Source organism: Ostrea edulis, chromosome 1 (genome assembly GCF_947568905.1).
Source record: "Ostrea edulis chromosome 1, xbOstEdul1.1, whole genome shotgun sequence".
Classification (NCBI taxonomy): Eukaryota; Metazoa; Mollusca; class Bivalvia; order Ostreida; family Ostreidae; genus Ostrea; species Ostrea edulis.
In genome coordinates, this window is record NC_079164.1 from 79,740,172 (window position 1) to 79,757,599 (window position 17,428).

At 34.1% G+C, this 17,428-nt stretch overlaps 2 protein-coding genes across 2 annotated transcripts in view; one reads left to right on the top strand and one right to left on the bottom strand.

The window, feature by feature from the left end:
* Positions 1 to 56: 56 nt before the first annotated feature.
* Positions 57 to 1,609, top strand: LOC125679446 (uncharacterized). The gene is made up of 2 exons (XM_056144576.1): positions 57 to 149; positions 283 to 1,609. The coding sequence occupies exons 1-2, from the start codon at positions 57 to 59 to the stop codon at positions 835 to 837; spliced, it is 648 nt and encodes a 215-aa protein (XP_056000551.1). The 3' UTR covers positions 838 to 1,609.
* A 3,940-nt stretch (positions 1,610 to 5,549) lies between these two features.
* The window catches only part of LOC125679329 (uncharacterized), a 50,725-nt gene continuing 38,846 nt past the window's right edge, over positions 5,550 to 17,428 (bottom strand). The window contains exons 5-6 of the mRNA XM_056162302.1: positions 10,526 to 10,613; positions 5,550 to 8,233 (exon numbers count right to left, since the gene is read on the bottom strand). Coding sequence (XP_056018277.1) covers positions 7,291 to 8,233; positions 10,526 to 10,613 — 1,031 coding nt within the window. The 3' untranslated portion in view covers positions 5,550 to 7,290. The remainder of the gene's footprint in view (positions 8,234 to 10,525; positions 10,614 to 17,428) is intronic.

Here is a 17,428-nt window from a genome sequence, read left to right on the forward strand (position 1 = left end):
TATCAATTTATATCACAAAGACATCAAATGAAAATTGTACAATCTATTTACTTTCTATGTACAGTGCAATTTATTCCTTTGCTGTGCGTCCCTTTTTCATTCAAATTGAGACGTCACCAGCTGGAGACAAGTACAGCTTTAGACCTATGGTTAGCGTTTTGGGTTCTTTGTTGTGTCAAGGCCTGTCTCGACAGGGACCTTGGTGTGTTACCCGTGCAATTAATCGGGCTTGAATTATTTATGTAATTTCTGAATAATATATAGGATCAAATACTTAAATAGGATGCATTTAAAGCATACATAGAAATTTATTTTAATAATTTATACACTTCTAGAGGGTTGAGGTTCAGGCGTGTCTCGAACAACTCTGCCACCCATAATTCGGACGAGCCTCAGGAAGACTACTCTCAGATGACAAGAGCATCTAACAGTTACAACGTACTCAGCTTTGATAGGCGCAACGCAATTTCCACTTTCAACGCCACTGAGGAAGAAGACATCTACGACGAAGGTGGTGCCGTTCTCGTAAACAGAAACGATTACTTTCAGGACAGATACGTAACATTTGCTCTCCAGTGGAACCAAAGGATGATCGCCGTCGAATTTGAGAAAAGTGCTTATTCTTCTGCTACGAAGACAGCTGATGATAAGGATGATGACAGCTATGTTACACTAGCTGTCAACGATAACGAGGCTACGGGAGACAATTCAAACGGTACTTCCAATAGCCTATTGATGACTGCACATGCAGAAAGTTCGGATACTTATGATGACACTCTGCCTTTTCATTCTCATTATTACATGTTAAACAAACAAGAGACAAACATAAAGACGTAAGATAGAAATGTCGCTCTTAATGTTTGTACAGGCAGGTGTTTTTGAAATTAGAGACAAAAGTATTTTAGAGATTATTTAGGTCTGTGTTGACTTTTTTGGAAGATGGACTACAAACCAGATTTGCTCCTGTCATACGTATATTCTGTCTTCCAAATCAAATTAACGTACCTTTTTTATACTTCAACATATTTCATTATTTATAGTACAGTTTGTACAGATGTACATAGGTGACTGTTGTTAAGAATAGCATATAGGCCTAGATCTTTACAACTAAACTTGTCAGTAACTACAGATCCTAATTCTGATAAAAGCACGTAGGTATTTTAATAATACTCTCAAGGTTAACAAATTGTGTTTGTTGATTAGCATGCATACGATGATACTCAGGTACAGTAATATATATGTGCAATTCTTTAAGGACATGGGGACTGAAATCATAAAAAGTTTAGAATGAGCAACAACTTTACTACATATGGAAAATAGATATATGTGGCTGAAAAGGCTACTCAAGTATTCAGAAATATTAAAATATGGTATTCAAATATACAGGTATCCCCCTAGAAATATACCCAGATTTTTGGTGTGCATGGAGAATGTCGCTAGGAGGTTATAATGTTGTTTTGATTTTTCTAATGATTGACTTGTTATTTCATGAATGTTTGTGATATATTTTTAAAATGTAATTTGATACAAGGACGTTTTTTGATTAATACAAGTTTATCTGCTAAAAGGTGATAAATGCGCATGTAAGACGTTTAAATAAAGACCTAATATTGTGTTTTATCATTGTACATAAATCAGGGTTTTTTAAGGTATTGATTTCAAAGGCCAGTGCCTTTGCAATTTGGAAAAAATAGTGACATTTGCTTGAAATTGGGAAAAATGTTTCTTACAAAGAAGTAGGAAGAAAACCAATCCAGAGTGCATTAGGGTATAATTGGACTCCTGCCTTTCAATTTGGTCAAAGTTTACCTCATTCAAATAAGCAGAGGTAAGAAAATTAGGTTTACTTAATAATTTTGAATCAAAATTTCTAATCTGTATGAAGAAGATTTATGAACAATTAGACTACCCTCCTTGATTTGTTATCATTGTTTGGTAATTTCACAGCAAAAATTGGGGAAAATACCTGCTTTTAGCATTGGGAATGGGGCAAATCCCTGTAAATTATGTACCCATTCAAGATTTCAATTCATAAAATAATACATTACACTTCACAGAATATTTGGAAGGAATTATGTTTTGTTGTGGATACTTTCTATTAGAAAAACTATCTTTTTACCTCACCTGAGCTAAAAGCTCAAGTGAGCCTTTCTTGTCTCATTTTACCCAGTATCCGTAAACTTTACAAATTTTAATTTCATCAGAACTGCTAGATCAATTTCAACCAAACTTACCATAAAGCATAATTTTAAAAAGGGATTCCACAATTGTCCATATGTAGGATCACGCCCCCTTTAAAGAGGGATAATTAAGAAATGGTGAATATATTGTGGCATTCTTTCAAAATCCTCTTTTCAAGAACTACTGGACCAGAAAAGACAAAACATATGTGAAAACATCATTAGAGAATACCGATTCAAAGTTGTTCAGATCTTGGAAGTATGGTGGAATTACAATAAGGGATCGAAGTTTTAAGATAGATATAGTATGAAAAAATTCTCAAGAATAGCAGTCTGAATTAGTTGCATATTAATATGCAACTATACAGGTAGTGGAGATTCAAGTTTGCTCAAATCATGGCCCCGGGGGTAGGGTGGAACAATATGAAATGAAATTTTATATCAAAATACATTACATGCCATGCGGATTCTTTATTTCGAACTCGGTATTTTACAGTTAAACTGTGTTCCCATTACGGGATGACCATCTCTCACCTGTTCCCGTTGCGGTAACATTGTCAAAATTGTGTACTTTTAACAAATGCGAGTTATTTCCACAATCTTATTGCTGGACGCCCTATGTAATGAAATATGTATTCACTAGATGAAATCCTGCGTATGCGCGGGAAATCAGAATCAAATGATATTGTATAGAGGAATTTTTTCTTATGTGTGCTTTTATTGTTACGCACATGAATTGATTGATCGAAATGTTTAATTCAAATGAATTTAAAAACAGTTTTAAATAATTGGGCGCATTATCTATGTTGTATTTATCGACAGCATAGACATTAAATAAAACTTGATTATTAGAAAGTCACTTGGAGTTCCAAATTAAATATTCCATATGAAAGTTGAAGATAACGAACAGCGATCAATCTCATAAATCCTATAAGCAATACAAAATAGATAATTGGGCAAAAACGGACCCCTGAACACACCAGAGGTGGGATAGTCGATCTCTCTCTGCATTGAAAATTAGATAATGATTTTACGAATGCTCTTTTAATCCATCATGCCGAATAGTTTACGAAGGACAAAATGAGCGGTTGTTCATAATTTCAAACTCGGTAATGCAAATACATTTATAATGGTAGTTTTTGTCCAGTTCAACAATTTAAGGGTGAAATTATGGATCCATGTCGTTTCTTATCTTCAAACGCAATAATGAAAAACATGATGCACTACATGTATATTTATATGAATGCAGGGGACGTGTCCAGAAATTATCTTTTTAAAAAGGGGGTCTACCATTACTTTTGGTGTTCAAGGGAGGGGGGGTCACAATGCGTGATTTTTACCCTTTGTATCAAAGTTTTCTAACGAAAGGATGTGGTTCCGACCCCCCCCCCCCCCCCTGGATGCGCCACTGGAATGGTAAACAGAAAAAGTGCCATATTGTAAACAGTGGCCTGATTTCTTGGACATTGTGAGGTAGTAGAGAACATTTGAATAAATTAATTTGAATATAACATTTCAAGTTATTAGGCGCAAACTTCCAAGAGCAGTTTTGGATCATTCGATATCAGGCATATTGGACAGTTTTGGACTTATTATTTACTTTCAAGATTTATGTCATCACAGAACATGTTCAACCAAACTAAAAACTTTTTTGTGTTTATCCATTTGTTTGTACACATCAGTAACTGTTAATAAATCATTACAGAAATTCAGTTGCAACATACTTCTATAAACACGGAAAAGGTTAAGAACATCGAAAAGGGGAGGTGTCATTAGTTGAATGAGATGTGTATGAATAATTACGAAAGCCCAGAAGGCTCATTCGAGATTATAAATTCAAAATACGAGATTTGAATTTCAAAATTCAAAATCCAAATTAATCAATGAAAATGCAGGTCACAAAAGATTAAAATTAGAGGATACATGCATATAAACTTTGAATATGACAGAAAGGTAATTCTTCTAATATGTTAACCAAACAACGAAACATTTCTTTTAAGACTATAAATCAAGCTTCCTATAAATAAACTTAACTAAAATATTTTTATTTTAAATTATAAATAGAGACAACATAGATCGGAGAGAAATATTTATTCATGGTTCGAATTTCCTCCATTGTTTACACACAGACGCCTATAAAGGATGGAACGGGTGGGGAAATTATTTGCATAGGCTCCTGAAGTATCGATACTACTACCAACACCTTCCACCTTCTCTGATTTTTTTTGCGACGATAATTTCTCCGTACACGTTTTTGTGAGCTTTAGAGATTGGCCTTCTACCAGTATAAGAGAACTACTATGTTTTGAATTTCCAACAAATCAAATAATTATCGGTATAGTAATCGCTGGATTTATTCTAATATTTTACCAGACAAAAAAAAAAACGAAAAAAAAAAAAAACGAAAACAAAAACCAAAAAAAAAAAACAAAAAAACAAAACAAAAAAAACCCACCCAACAACAACACTTATTTGCCATTATGATTTTATGCACCACTTTTGTGGGACGATGTGGCCAAAAATAACTAGCTCGCGCCGGTAGGTGAGAAAGTTTCCCAGTTTACTTTCGGAAGGTCGATGGTCTCTTCCCAGGTACATCGTATCTGGATTCTCTCTTCCACCAACAAAAATTGGGCGTCATCAGATAACTGAAAAATTGTTGAGTGTGGCGAAAAACATCAATCAATCTAAATATACAAGGGAAGTAATAAGCTTTGAATTGCCACCCCCTTGTAAAAAAAAAATAATTTGATGGAATTTTCATATATATCTTTTACAATAATCTTATATTTCCTAGACATTTTTTCCCCTGTATTTATCTATAGGACTTCATTTTTCCGTCAATTTAAATATGAAACAAGTTTTTACACCTTAAGTCATGCTTTCTGTTACAATTCAATGGAAACAAACAGCTCAGATTCAGATTCTTTTATTTCTTTGAGCCAGCTGACTCATCAGAGTAACAATTGAGTACAATGATAATGACAATGTTACCTTGGATTGATAGAAATATTTTGACATTATAAATCATGTCATTATACGGGAATCATGTCATTAAGCGGGAAGGGGGTGGGGTGGAACCAGGTCGAATAATGACGAATGCACCTCAAATAGTAAACATTGAATTATCTAAAAATAGAATTGAAGGTTATATGAAGAATATTAACTGATGACAGCCTGTGGCAATGGATTCTGATTTTAGATTAATCTATCGGTTTACCCACATACCATTTTCTTCTGCCTGAATGATCATATTCATAGAAGTTATTTTCAATGAAAATAACTGTACTTGTTTGAGTTAATAATGACACAGGTGCATTGGTTCAGGACCCTTTTCCTGGAACCTAAAAAAATGTAGAAAAAACGGTATAGATCGGAAAGAAATATTTATTCATGGTTTGAAATTCCTGAATTGTTTATACATGTATATAGAATTTTCTTGACCCATACACCCACAGCCTCCGTCAACGTCCAGGAGTACGTTCCTTGTAGATCTTCTAATGAAAATAGATCAATAAAATTAAATGGATTAGAATGAAAATAAAACGTAATGATATTAAAAGAAAAAATAGGCCTACATATGGATTATACTAGTATTTAACCTATTGATTAGTACTTAACTGAAAAAAATCAAACTAGGATCAATTGTTGGCAGGGTATCATCGATTAATAGGCTTCAAATACGATTTCAATTTAGGTATATTATGAGATGTATTCGTCATTATTTGACCTCGTTATCATATACAGTACATAATTAATATGTGGGAGTTGGAACAAGTTTTCCTCCCCTCCCTTCCCGCTTTCTACGGGCCTGTCTGCATGCTATGTATACATCATAACTTTTATAGTTTTAAAAGAAATGTTTCGATGTTTCGTAAACATATTAGGAGAATAAGCTATCTGATTGGTTAATTAGGATTTTGAATCCCGAAATCTGAATCTCGTATATTGAATTTCAAATCTCGAATGAGCGTTCTGGGCTTTCGTAAATAATAGATTATAAATCTTCATAAAATAATAAATATGGGTCTACGCAAAACTATCATAACTAACATTGAATATCTACACAATTTTATGCTGATCATGTTGTCAACCAATCACAACTTCTCGGCTTGCCGGAAAGGCCCGAGAATGTGAATTGGTTGTATGGTGTTGTCTCGCTTTGTTCTGGAAGTTTCCATAAGCTGAGTCAAGACTAAAATCACGGATTGAGGAAACGAACAGGTCAATTTTAATTATTCGACAATTATCAAAACATATCTTCTATAACATCAAAACCAAGTATCGATTAACAACGGATTAACTTTATATCATATTATCTTTTTAGTTGTCATAATACAAAAGAAACCGCCACTTTACTTTTCATTTTTGCTAGTTCGGGGTAGTTAATCGAAAACGAAATTAGATTTTTAATTGATTTTACGATATTTTCTAATGAAAAAAGATTTTATTATAGTTTACGAACTTTACCCCACATATAAAACAATATTAAAGGTGAAAGCTTTAACTCTAGAGCAAGCGTTTGGGAGTTTATTCGCAAAATGTGTTAATTTATAAGTATAGATTTATGTCATAGTCCGGTATTCTTTCCTTTGATCTTAGCAATACTTTTTATCACGCCTCAGACAAAATTGTTGAAATCTGATTGGTCAGATCTTGGTCACATGACGCCGTGAAAAAAACCGTATCATGCGAGTAAAATCCGTATTGGGCGAGTAATTTTATTTATCGTCGGGTTCGACTTGCAGCCGTTTCAAAAGGAAAGACATTTGACTAAGTTGTATGATATAGACCCCCACATATACAGTTAGAGGTCTTCGGCGTGATTAATTCGTTACACAGTCAGTTAGTGACCTGATACGGAAAAATACATGGTGTGAAAAGAAAACCCGTATCGGGCGAGGCGAAGCCGAGCCCGATACGGGTTTTCTTTTCACACCATGTATTTTTCCGTATCAGGTCACTAACTAACTGTGTAACTAATAATATCAGATAGAAAACTTCTGCCACAATTCCAAAATGTACACTAGAATCTGTTTGCGACTCCTTCAGTGAGATGATGAATGTCACAGTTTATAAGTCTTGAAATCGTTCAAATATGAAATATAGCTTAAATTTTACTCTGCGCGGTTTCGTAAAAATCGATCATATGTTGTATAGTTTTTGAATTCGTTTGTCTTGTTGTGACTGCTGTTGTCGTTGGTTGTCCTGTTGTAGTAGGTTGTGATTGCAAAAACGTCTTTGTTTTTACGTTTTTTCTCGTCCGTGGTATATTTAGTGTGGTTGGATCTGTCGTTTTTGTTGGTTCTGATAGGGTGTCTGACGGTAATTTTATCAGTGCTACTGATGATAGCTTGGTTGTTTCTGATTTTGTTATTATTTCTGTTGTGATTGTGAATGGAGATGATGGCTGTTCTGTTACTTTCACTCCAAGAGATCTTGATGATTGTGTATCTATTCCTGATTCCAAAGGTGATGTGCTTGTATATGCTTTTGCGACAGTTGGTTGTGTCGTGGTGTTTGTCTCACGTGCTACTGATTGGTGTAATTCTTTTGGAAATGCTGTTGTTAATTGAAATTTTCTCTTTTCTACTGGTGGAAATCGTGGTAGTGGTTTTGTTGTTAATTGTGATGTCGTTTGTAGTGGGAGGGTTGATACTGTCATTGTAGATGTTGTCGCTGTTGTTGTTAATGTTGTTAGTGGTGGTGATGCTGGAAGTGAATCTGTGCCGGAATTAATTTCCATAATATCTATGTATCCCCTGTCCACTTTATCGAATTCAGATTCCTTTCTGTCCCTCATGAGGAGGGACAGTACTGTAGATTTTTGTTTCGTCCTATCTTCTCTTTCTTCTCGTGGTCTTTCCTGCCTCTTCGAAATATAGTTATTTTTATCGCTATCATCAAATGGATCAATGTAATCCAAAGAAATAAGTTCAGGTTCATTGTAGATATTTTCTTCCACTCTCATATAGCTTTCAGATGTTGTATCAGCAATTGGCATGCTTTCTCCCAGATAAAATCCATGGGTAGTCGCATTCATCACTCTCTGTCTAAAATAAATACATGATTCATTATTTTCTGATCAGCAGTTTATAACTTTATTTTAAAATCTGAATGTCATCAATTTTCATTTGCTTCACTGGTCTACTCTCGCTTTAGATTCAAAGAGACAACATTAGTTACAGTCTCCTTCCTTTCATCTATATGGATTTTGTTCTAAATATATGTAAAAATAATCAATCATAAAATTTAAAATGGCATTACAGATGTTTAATCCTGAGATTTTGCAACAAGTTGCATAGGTCCTTCAATGTTTATCTGAACTTAATAATTAACATGATATATGAATTTTCTTCATCTTGAAGTACAGCTCAAAAATTCAAAATATATGATTGCAGCTCCTCCATCGTCAACTTCCCATAGTTATGTAGTAAAATGTCACTATCGCCTGCATATGATGTTTATGTCTCTCAATTGAATCGATACGCAAGAGATAAGTATCGAATCGGTTGAGAGATATAAACACCATATTCAGATGATAATGAAATATTGCTACATAGATATGGGCAGTTGACGATGAAGAAGCTGAAGTCATTCTGTTTGTCATAAAGTTGAGTTGTTAGTTTGTCGTTAATATCTAATTTCAATAAAATATCTAAGTATGAAGCAGAAGTGGACGACTCTGTGCTGTCTTTTATTTCGAGTTCACAGGAATACATCCATTCGATATATGAATGATATATTACTTGAAATGTCTAATTAATTCAGATGTAAATCTTTTGCCAAATACCATCAAACTATCTTTATATTTTCGAAGTATCTAAATTTATATTACACTGTCACAGTATAAATTTGAATTGAAACGATGGACGTAAGACAAAAACTCTGATATTTCACTCTTGTGTATGTGATACACGAACATTATTATTGAAGATTTTGATAATCAAAACGCAATTATTATACCTCAGTATGAGAATTCTATGCAACGTGTAATCTGATTGGTCTAGACAGTCACATGTCAGGGATGACAAAACTTCATATCTCCCCCTCAAACATCATATATCCCTATTTTATTATATACTTTCAATTTCATCTCTTCTTTTTTCTTCAAAAGTTTGCGGGCATATATCACACAATATATGCCCGGAAACATTCCGGCCCGCAAACATTACGTCACAATCAAATTTCTACGCCGTTAATTTGCAAATTTTTCGTGTTTTTCATCTTTTACTCAGTTAAACCGATAAAGTTATTGTTAAAAATAAAATTATTGTTAGTTTCTAAATGAAATTGAAAGTATATAATAAAAAGGTCATAGACTTTGTATGGGAAATATGACGACCTCGTTTTTTGTCGCGAACGGACCTCGCAAGCTCGGTCCGTCTACGCGCCAAAAAACTCGGTCGTCATATTTTCCCATACAAAGTCTATAACCTATAAATATTTACCCCTTGGGCAGCCTCGTGTATTTTCCATAAATTTAACGTGAAGGTAGACGAAGTGTATTGTGACGTCACAATAAGTCCGAGTCATTCTACTTTCATACTTCGTAAGGCACAAAATATGCGGGTCTCTGATACACAGTTGAATGCATAGTTTGGGTTGATACAAAAACAAGCAAGTAAATCAGCATTCAAAGAGAATGGAACTACAAAAACTGGTTATCATATCTGATTATCACTGTATTTAGTTGTTTGTACCTTCTACCGTAATACGTTGACGGCGCGGTGTTATCGTTAAGACGATGTCAGCTACATACAATGTATATAGATGAGAGGACTCCAATTTCAAATGCACTTTTGAGTCTTGCTTTGTTTCGGTATAATTAACAATTTATTGCATGACTGTTCGGGAGATATGAAGATTTATTTACCCAATAAAAATCATATTACCCTCGGGCGTTGATCTCGGGGAATATGATTTTTCTTGGGTGAATAAATCTTCATATCTCCCTCACTATCATGCAATAAATGTATATTTACTGATTTGCAAATATTTACTTTGAATACAATATCCTAATCAAGCATTCGATTGATTGATGTTTTCCGCGACACTCAACAAGTGTTCAGTCATCTGGTGGCTCCCACTTTCTGTTGGTGGAAGAGAGAACCCAGATACAATGTACCTGGGAAGAGACCACCGACCTTCCGAAAGTAAACTGGGAAACTTTCTCACTTACCGGCGCGAGCGGGATTCGAACCCTCGCCGACCAAAGGTGAGAGGCCGTGTGATTTTGAGCGCGATGCTTTAACCACTCGGCCACGGAGGCAGTATACTGAGTACAATAGACGATCATCCAAGGAGACCATAAGATTGATCAACGACCAAGTTACAGTATGTACCTCTTCACAAGAATAACGGCAATAGCCACCAAAAGGACTGCTCCGCCAAAACTGACGACCATGATCGATACATTCACCATCCATATTCCTAAGACAAACAATATGGATACATTTAACAACAGCATATTGTGAAATTGTTAACGAGACACACATTTAGCGATTTCCCCATAAAAATGGGTATATATATAGATAGATAGATAGATAGATGGATATATATATATATATATATATATATATGAGTTGCGTCAAGCGAAAAGGGCCCTTCGTGACATGCTTAGAATAACGTCACAATCGATCCTAAAAGTAACGTTGTTACAGCCGACAGTTACCGAAAAAAAATCTCAACGCGAAAAAAGAAGAATTTTTAGCAGAGAAAATACCATGCAGCAAACGCCATGGATAGGCAGGTAATGTATTATATTTAGCTTAATAACACCTAATTAGTCATTTAAATTGTGTTTCACATGTGTCCCCAAAAATTATCCGTTTTCTGCATGGAAGGTAGCATTTGCCTAGTCTGGCTAAATGATTCTTACGTAACAAGGAGTCTACAGTAAGCAGCTTGTGTGTATAGGCCTATAAGTGACATGATGCAAATAATAAATCTGATGTAAACAATGTACAGACCACAGTCGGTGACGATGGAAAGGAAACTAAAAGTATTTGCAATAGGCCAAGTCTTGTATTAAATTAATGTTTACAAACAGACGTTATTATGTGCACCGACGTGATGTCGGCGCGGCACCGAACATTGCGTTGATGATAAAAGATGTAGAGCAAGTGTAAGAACGGGAAAACATGCATAATCAATGGATAGACTTATAGAACTATTGAATATAAAGTTTATTAATCAAAAGATTTGACCACAGTTAAATCCTTTATCTATTCTTCTTTTCCTAATATAATTTATCTTATTTTCTCCCCAGCGGTCACAAAGTCAACTTGGTTGTGAGGTAACGTTCTCGACTGTCATGCGGGCGGTCCGGGTTCAATTCTCTTAGCGGCTGTGCAATTTTTTTAATTTTTTTTTTGGAGTGCAATTTTTTTTCTAATAATTTATATTTTTAAGTTCACTCATTATTTTATTTTTCAAAGGTAATATAAACATTATTAGATGTAGTCTTAAGGCCAAAAAAATAAATATATATATATATAGAGCCTACATGTTGGTTTCCACTTTCATCTCAAAATTTTTAAGGGTCGGTAGGTATGCAGTGATTTTTTAATTTTTTATTTTATAGGTTGAATAATTTTCTAATGATTTAGTATTCTACTATGCATAAAATAAAGTGATTATTTAGTAATCAAATAAAATTTATATGATGAATCAATACATTTCTTTACTTTCCTGTAAACAAAAACTGTTTCTGTGTTTTGGAATCTGTCTAGTATTAGTGCATAATAAATAACTTGATAAATAAATAAACTCTTGTTGTAGTGATGACATTTGCAAAATCTGTGAGAATGGGAAAAAAATGTGTTAGGGTCGGCAGAAATTTTTAGGGTAGGTAGGGAAAGTGGAAGCCAACATATATATATATCTTTTGGCCTAAGCATTATTTATAGTATCAATTTTCAGAGGATGTTACTCTATCAAATGAATTATTTTTTCACATAATTTAAACAATGATTTCTTTTGAATTGATTTTACATACACTTCAAAATTGCTGTAGTTAAAGCCATTCACAATTTAAAAATCCAAATATATATATTTTAAACGTTATTACTAAATATATGGTGTTGCCAAAAGAAAGCTGATTTTCATAACTATGAAATAGGCCTACTCTAAAATCAACATAAAACAAAAGTAAAAGAATTAGATGAACAAATACACGCATTAGATTGGCAATTTTTTTAACAATCCAATATATCCTAATCACTCTACACATTAATTTTGTATTGACACACACCCAGTAAATAATAATAATAAAAAATACAGTATGGGGCTGTTGTCTTTTCTGTTTTGTTTTTATTAATAACAATATTTATTCGCCATTCATACCTATCCATTTCAAAGGGTCGAAGACATTACCAGTGTTGATGTGTGATTTCCTATATATTTAATGTTATATACCTGTGGCAGGGAAAATATTCATTATAACATGTTATTTATAGATAGATCATTAAAATTTTGAAAATGAAACGAAATTATTTGTTGCTCCAACATTGAGGATTTAATTTTGATTAGATAGCTCCAGCATTATATCAGCTGGCAAATATGCTCCGACCTGGAAATGTATTATTTCAATACAATTATTTCATTTTGTGTGAAATTTGGTCAAAGAAAATATAAAATATTTCTAATGCAAAAGATTCAAATGACAATTCGTAGCATGAACAACATATATGATACACTGTACTGGCATATTAATGCAGGATTTTAAATTGTTTGGTGATTTTGAACAAAAAATTATGACACATACTAAAAAAAATGTAGAGTAGATATACTGCTTCTTTATATGCTTTATCTTTTACTGTGTGCACTATTTTTTTTTAAACAAAACTTTGATATAAAAATTAATAGATCATACAAATCGAATATATACCTAATTACATGCTTTAATACCAGCTTTAGACAACTTGATTGACGAATTCCTAACTCGTCATAAATCAATTCCTGAATCTGCACCATTGATGAGGAGAATAGTGATTTGGACATAAGACATTCAATCGACAGAGCTCACAATGAGGATCTCGGGAAGAAAATAAGGAAATTTGGCAAAACCTTTGCACAGAAAACAGCGATGAAAACAGCATGCAATGGATATAATGCCATGTAGAGTTTGAAAGAAAAAGTATTTAAAAAATCTTGCACATGTGGAGAGAACTGTCTAGGTCATGACAATTCAAAAGAAGTACGAAATTCCATCTTGACTACCAGTGAATTATCAAGAGAGAGAGATATGATTATTTTTGGTAAACTTTCAGAGTTTTGGCAGCAGTACGCACTTTTTTCAGTTTTTTGCAGGACCACACTGGGAACTAGCTATATGCTAATTTGTGTCATCCTGGATAAATAAAGGCTATTATTACAGTGTGAAGTCTTTTTCGGGTCATAGATGTTGTGGGAAGTCCAACATCTTCATCATAAGTATACACTAATGATGCAGACAAATATTCTTGTATTTCTTTAAAACTTAAGTTTGAGTTTTCTTTTATTTGAGCAGTCAAAATTTGAGTAAAATCTCCACCTTAAGTCAAAGTTTCGACATATGAAAGTTTTCTTTGAGAAATCCAGGTGAGATTTCATGAAAGTGGTATGACTGGAATACGTTTACCATTACCTTGAATTCTGCTTCTGAATCATGTCCGTCAAAGGCATACGAAAAATACAACTTACAAGACCTCAAATTTTCATCTCCAGGTTTGCATGGCGGATTGTCTACATATAAATGTCAATATATTTGATGTGATAGTTCCATATAGGGTAGTATTAAGATTCCATATCCATGGTTTACTCGTAATATTTGTACAACTGTCGTTTTGGAATACTTCATAGATCAATCTATACACAGTGAAGCTGTTTGTTAAGAGTGGTGCAGAAGATACACAGAAAAAAATCATTCTGCTGAAACCCACCATCGGACCTGAGGACTTCATGCCTGACAATCCTCCGAGCGGATTGCCTTTGGAGCGATGCTACCTGTTCCGCATGGTCCGTGACACAAACAAGGATACCACGCACTTGTCCAAATGTTGAAGAGTGATGATGCTGGAATTCTGTTGTTGATAATTTACAATACTCATTTTTCTTGTCCATAATTGATCACTATTTCAGAAATCAACTTAGCATTGTTTATATAGTCATTAAAATGGTCACCAGTGGTATAGTCTTTAATTACATTTGATAAAATTCATTTGCATTGAATATTTAAGTCTTTGTTTTCTTTACAATGATGTTCCAACGATATAGACGTTATATAACGTTATCAAATGATTTATAACGTTATCTCAGGATCAATGCATGCATTTCAAATCAGTGTTACTATGGGTTAGGTGTAACGTTCAAGGTAAACTTTGGTATCAAAATAATCAGGAAGATATGTGCTTTCAGAAAATAATAAAAACCCAGTTTTGAAAATATTGTCCCGAAGGTCCCTTTTCGCTTGATGCAACTCATATATATATATATATATATATATATATATATATATATATATAAAGTCAAAAAATAAAATCCAATACTCAAACTTTTATCTATAGCGCTTTCGCCCTGAGGGATCGTCAGTAGATTTTTAAACAATGTAAACAAGTTCCATTATGACGTCATCCTCGTGACGTTATGTGGGCAACGTTAAACATAATACAGTCCTGATTGTGACGTCAGAACATTATACAATGTTAATGTTAGGCACTTTTAAAAATACAGACATATTTAAAACAGTTCAGTCTATAAGTTTTAAGCGCCTCTGAATTCCTGTACATTAAAGGAGACATTTTATGTAAAATGTACATGTTAAATAACATGAAGTAAAAATATTAACCGTTTAGTTTCGGCTTAAACACTTTTATGAAATAGTTTTCCTTGGCTTTGCGTAAATGTTCATTTTCCTCTTTTACTTTGCAAAATGGGAAAATATAAAAACTGCCTTCCCCGCACCAATCAAAATGTCCGCTACACGGTGTGCTTCTTATTGTAGGATCTCTGATCTGTTGTTTATGTACACGAACACGGTCAGCCAATTTGGTTCCTGTTTGACCTATATAGTTTTCTCCACATGTAGGGCACGTCATACAATAAAGTAGATTTTTAGATTTACACGTCATAGTTGAATTTACATTGAAGTTCATTCCGTTTTTGAAAGTTATGGAGTGGCCGGTTTGTGTAAATTGGCAAGTACCGCATCGTGAATCCTCGCATTTGAAGACTGCTGGTTTTTCGGGGTTTGATGTAAATTTGGCTTTAGTGAGAATTGTTTTCAAATTTGGTGGTTGACGTCTTCTGTGGAGTATATCCGTGGGCTGAATGAGGTCATTTAATATTTCTGATTGTTGAAGAATAGGGAATAACGGTTTTTTGACTTTTTTCTACCCCGATACCACGAAAAAAGAATTCATTGAATACACACACACACACACACATATATATATATGTATATATATATATATATATATATATATATATATATATATATATATATATATATATATATATCATACATACATACATACATATATATATATATATATATATATATATATATATATATATATATATAGTACACGACACGAGTTATATGCGTGTTCCACGCTACGCGGTGGAACAAATTTGCCCCACCCAAACACGGTGGACCTTTAAAATTGTCGGCACCTTTGAAGTCCTATTTTTTCCGCGCGAGCTAGACATTGAAGTCCACGGAGGATCTCCGTGGATGCCACCGCGCATCTCACCTGTACCTCCGTCGATGCCACCGTGTACCTCCGTGTGATAAAACAAAGAAATAATTTCCGAAATGATTCACCCCAAAGAAACCTTTTCGCTTGGCCAGCATGCATGTCCCCACACCATTACTTATTTAGAAATTAGCTATAAATCATTCAATTCTTGTAATTGTTGTTTAATGATACGTTGGTGTTTTCGGTACATATCCGTATGTAGACTTCCTTGCAGACGTTCACACCTCTCTATGAAACGCCCAAATTCTCGACATCCTGTATATAAACACCTGTGTTATTCCTACCACTCGTCGGTACATTGTTTCACGGCACGTGCAGCACAACTTCACCAAATAAAAGAAGGGTCATGAACAACGACAATCACATGCCAGTAATTTCAATTTGATAAATAGCAGTTCAAAGAAATGTGTACCATAAGCAATAGTTTATTTTTACGTAAAGTTTCCATTGTAATTAGGAATATGTGATTAAGGTCATTTATATACATGTACATGTTTACATTGAAGATGAATTTCATTATGTACTCAACTGTGAAGCAATGTGAGCAAAGAATCAACTTTTTATAACCTAAACAAATAAATAATAAGAATATCTTTACTTTTAAACAAACCTTTAGAAAACTCTGTACTTTCATTAAGAAAATAATAAAATAAAATGTGCTCCCCTACCTATTAATGCCCATCCTTCACATTAATAATAACACGGTTTTTTTTAGTTTTTTTTTTTCTAACTTGATGAATACTTTATTACACGCATGTATTATTTACTAAATGTATATATAACAGCTTTTTGTCTTTATATTTTCGTATACCATTGCACAATGGTGATGAGATCCAATAAATTGAATTGAGTACATGTAGTCTTGAAATATCACAAAGTATAGAGTTGACAACCATTGAAATAAAAATGCAGACGTTTTCTCGTTTATTCAGTAACTCAGTGACTTGCGCGTCTACTGAATGAAAGTTGTAAAACAAACGTACTAGGTTTTGGTCAGTTATAACATAATACGGGGGTAAAATTCATCTAATCTCCGCTAGCAATGGGTTTTGAGTCAACTGTGCCTTCGTGAACGAATAATCTCGGCTAGCGAAGATGGGGAAAAAAAGCCTAGATAGTCCGCTTGCATTAATGGCCCTGTCACACTACATCACGACCATCACGACCTCACTACGTTCTATATTTTTTTTAGATCGTGGTGAGATCGTAGTGCGAACGGCATGAATTTGTAATTTTGTCTGTCTTCACGATGTTACGGCGTCCTCACTACGCTCTTATCACGACTCCACTACGATTAAACTACGGCCTTGTTACGATTTCACCACGTTTTCACTACGTTCATCAAGTTCTTACTACGCTCCCACTACGTCCATCACGTTCTAACTACGCTCTCACCACGACTCCCACGACTGCAACACGAGTTTCCTACGCTTCTGCCACGATTGTACCACGATCTTACTACGTTTCTACCACGATCTTACTACGGTTCTACCACGTTTCCGCGCC